Genomic DNA, 2,688 nt, shown 5'->3' on the forward strand with positions numbered 1-2,688 from the left:
GATCTCAGTACCTGGATAGATTAGTATAAAAGGAGGTATCCCTTCAGATACCTGGGGTCCTATTCTGTTTTTGTGGTTTGTTGAATATTTGCAAAAATTCAAGCGCAACAAGAATGATCAAGATAGATGAAACAAGGTGAGGCATTCTCAGTGAAAATATCAGTAGGCAATGGATCTTTGATAGCTCCAATGAGTCTGAATTGGTTGAGTTTCTCTTATATTTAAATATATAATAAACAAAGGTTGGCCCCATTGCAGTGTTTTATCCATTTTACTGAATATATACTCTCAGTACATAGTGCTAAGCTATAAATCTTGATTTGCAAACCACAATGGCTGGATTCATACAACACACACACACATACACACATACAGTATATAATTGTCTCCATACATCCTTTTTGAAGGAGGTGTCTGAATCCTTCTAGAACTTTTAGTTTAATTTTGTGGTCTTGGACTGCTGCAAGGAAAGGGAATTGGAGATTCTGCCAAAAACATATAATCTAAAACAGTGGTCCCCAACCTTTATGGCTTGGCAGGCCAGTGGCTGGGGGGAAGAGATGGGAACTGGCCCATGCAAGTGGTGGGCTGGCCCGTGCAAGTGGAGTCTAGTTGTGCAAGTCAAGCTGCACGCACGAGTGCCAGCCCGCTGCTCTCACAGCCCACTTCCAAACCAGCCATGGCCTGGTAGTGGACCACAGCCCAGGGGTTGGGGACCCTGATCTAAAAGATGAATACAAGTCTGTGTCCTTCAAAGAGTCAAAGGTCTTTGAAGATGAACTAACTGATATTTCCATGGACTTCTCCTCTGATTGTTCTGTTAATCCAAGGGCTGAAAGTCATGCTATGTCCTCAGTTATATAAAGCTTTAAAGCAGGATTGAGAGACATTCTTTGTGCCTGGGAGTCATATTCAAGAAGTACTTGGGGCCAAAATAGGTAGTAAGTAGGTCTAGAACAGCAAAATTGAGAAAAGCCAACATCTCTCCTGTCTTAGAAATATCATGTCAGCCTCTTCTCTGCAAATAAACAGTAGGTTGTAACTGTCTTATTTAGGGACCCCTGATGAATACAAGACTCCTCCAGTGAATAAAGTTTACTTTCTTCTGTCTGCTTCTTCCACTGCAAGGGATATGTTCTTTCCACAGCTCCCTGCCATAGATCCTGATGACAGCGGTCGTATCTCCATCACTTTTTTCCGGCTTTTCAGGGTCCTAAGGCTGGTAAAATTGCTGAGCCGAGGAGAAGGCATTAGAAATTTGCTCTGGACATTTATCAAATCCTTCCAGGTAAGTACATCTTACTGGATGTGCAAGCTCCTATCCAAGTGAAGGAAAAATCCTGAAAAATGGGATTGGACTGGGTGAAGTGGAAACAAATATAGCAATTCAACCCCTTCCAACTCATAGCTGAACTGCAGTTGTGGATGATCCTCAGATTCTTCTATACTTTATCCCCAGGCACTACCTCATGTGGCTTTGCTGATCGTAATGTTGTTCTTCATCTATGCTGTGATTGGGATGCAGGTAAGCAATGCAAATGAATATGTGCATTACCTTATTGGACAATCCATCCCTAAATCCCAGTTATAAACCATTTAAATGGACAGAGAGAAACCTTAATGTAATTACCTTACTTGGATTCTTTTTTTACTTTCAAACTCTATCCCCCCTTTTCAACATCCAAGTTGAAAAGTATTGTCAGGGCTGCATGTCATTCCTGCCTGGACCTCCAACCTCTTCATCTTTAGCAATGAAGCTCCCTAATGGATCCTTCCTTGGTCACCTCTTTCATCCTGTGACTTTTTAGCCCTTCAACTTACAACCATTCGTTTAATGACATTTCGAAGTTACAATGGTGCTGAAAAAAGTGACTTACAACCAGTCCCCACACTTACAACCATCACATCATCCCCATGGTCACGTGATCAAAATTTACAGTCTTCCCAGGGGTTTCCAACAAGCAAAGGAAATGGGGGAACCGGATTCATTTTATTTTATTTTTTTATTTCAACTTAATGATTGCATAATTCATTTAACGACTAAAGGGGCCATGGCAAAAAAAGGTCATAAAATTGGGCATGACTCACTTAATAGTTGCGCCGCTTAACAATGGAAATTCCAGCCCCAGTTATGGTGGTAAGATGAGGACTACCTGTACAGAGATTAACCTGGAATGTGGGCAAGAAAGACGGAGACTCAGAGTGATTCTGTTTCCACTGGTGAGTTTAATATCACTTGGGATATTCTTCAATAGGACTTGGGATATTTTCAGATGGGGAGTCCTAGCATAATCCTTGGGTACTTATTTCTATCCTTTTTTTTTCCTTAATGGTGTTTTGTGGAAAGTAAAAAGGTGAAAGAAACAGTAAAAAATATAGGAGAGTTACAAAGGGAAAATAATCCCTTTGTTTCAGAAAATGTGAGAAGGTGATGGTATGATAGAAACATCACCTGGAAGCACTTGCTGTTTCTTTTTTTTTTATTATTATTTTTTATTTATTTATTTTTTATTATTTAAACCGACAAACAAAACAAAACAAAACATAATACACATATATACACAATATATATTTTAACATCAACTTCGTGCCAGTATTCTTCTATTTTTTACATTTTCCCCCTTATTCTTTTTTAAAGTATTTATCCTTATTGCCCCATTATTTCTTGTTTACATTTTTCTTCCTTCA

The 2,688-nt window shown here is 39.3% G+C and overlaps 1 protein-coding gene across 1 annotated transcript in view; it reads left to right on the forward strand.

Annotated features, from left to right (window-relative positions):
* Window positions 1-1,055: 1,055 nt before the first annotated feature.
* Window positions 1,056-2,688, forward strand: part of LOC107301363 (voltage-dependent L-type calcium channel subunit alpha-1S-like) — a gene marked incomplete at its 5' end in the record, with an annotated part of 5,173 nt that continues 3,540 nt past the window's right edge. Inside the window, 2 exons of the mRNA XM_015830598.1 lie at window positions 1,056-1,288; window positions 1,460-1,525. Of these exons, the coding sequence (XP_015686084.1) occupies window positions 1,056-1,288; window positions 1,460-1,525 (299 nt within the window). The remainder of the gene's footprint in view (window positions 1,289-1,459; window positions 1,526-2,688) is intronic.

This window comes from Protobothrops mucrosquamatus, unplaced genomic scaffold (assembly GCF_001527695.2).
Source record: "Protobothrops mucrosquamatus isolate PMUCROS unplaced genomic scaffold, P.Mucros_1.0 scaffold11909, whole genome shotgun sequence".
NCBI lineage: Eukaryota > Metazoa > Chordata > Lepidosauria > Squamata > Viperidae > Protobothrops > Protobothrops mucrosquamatus.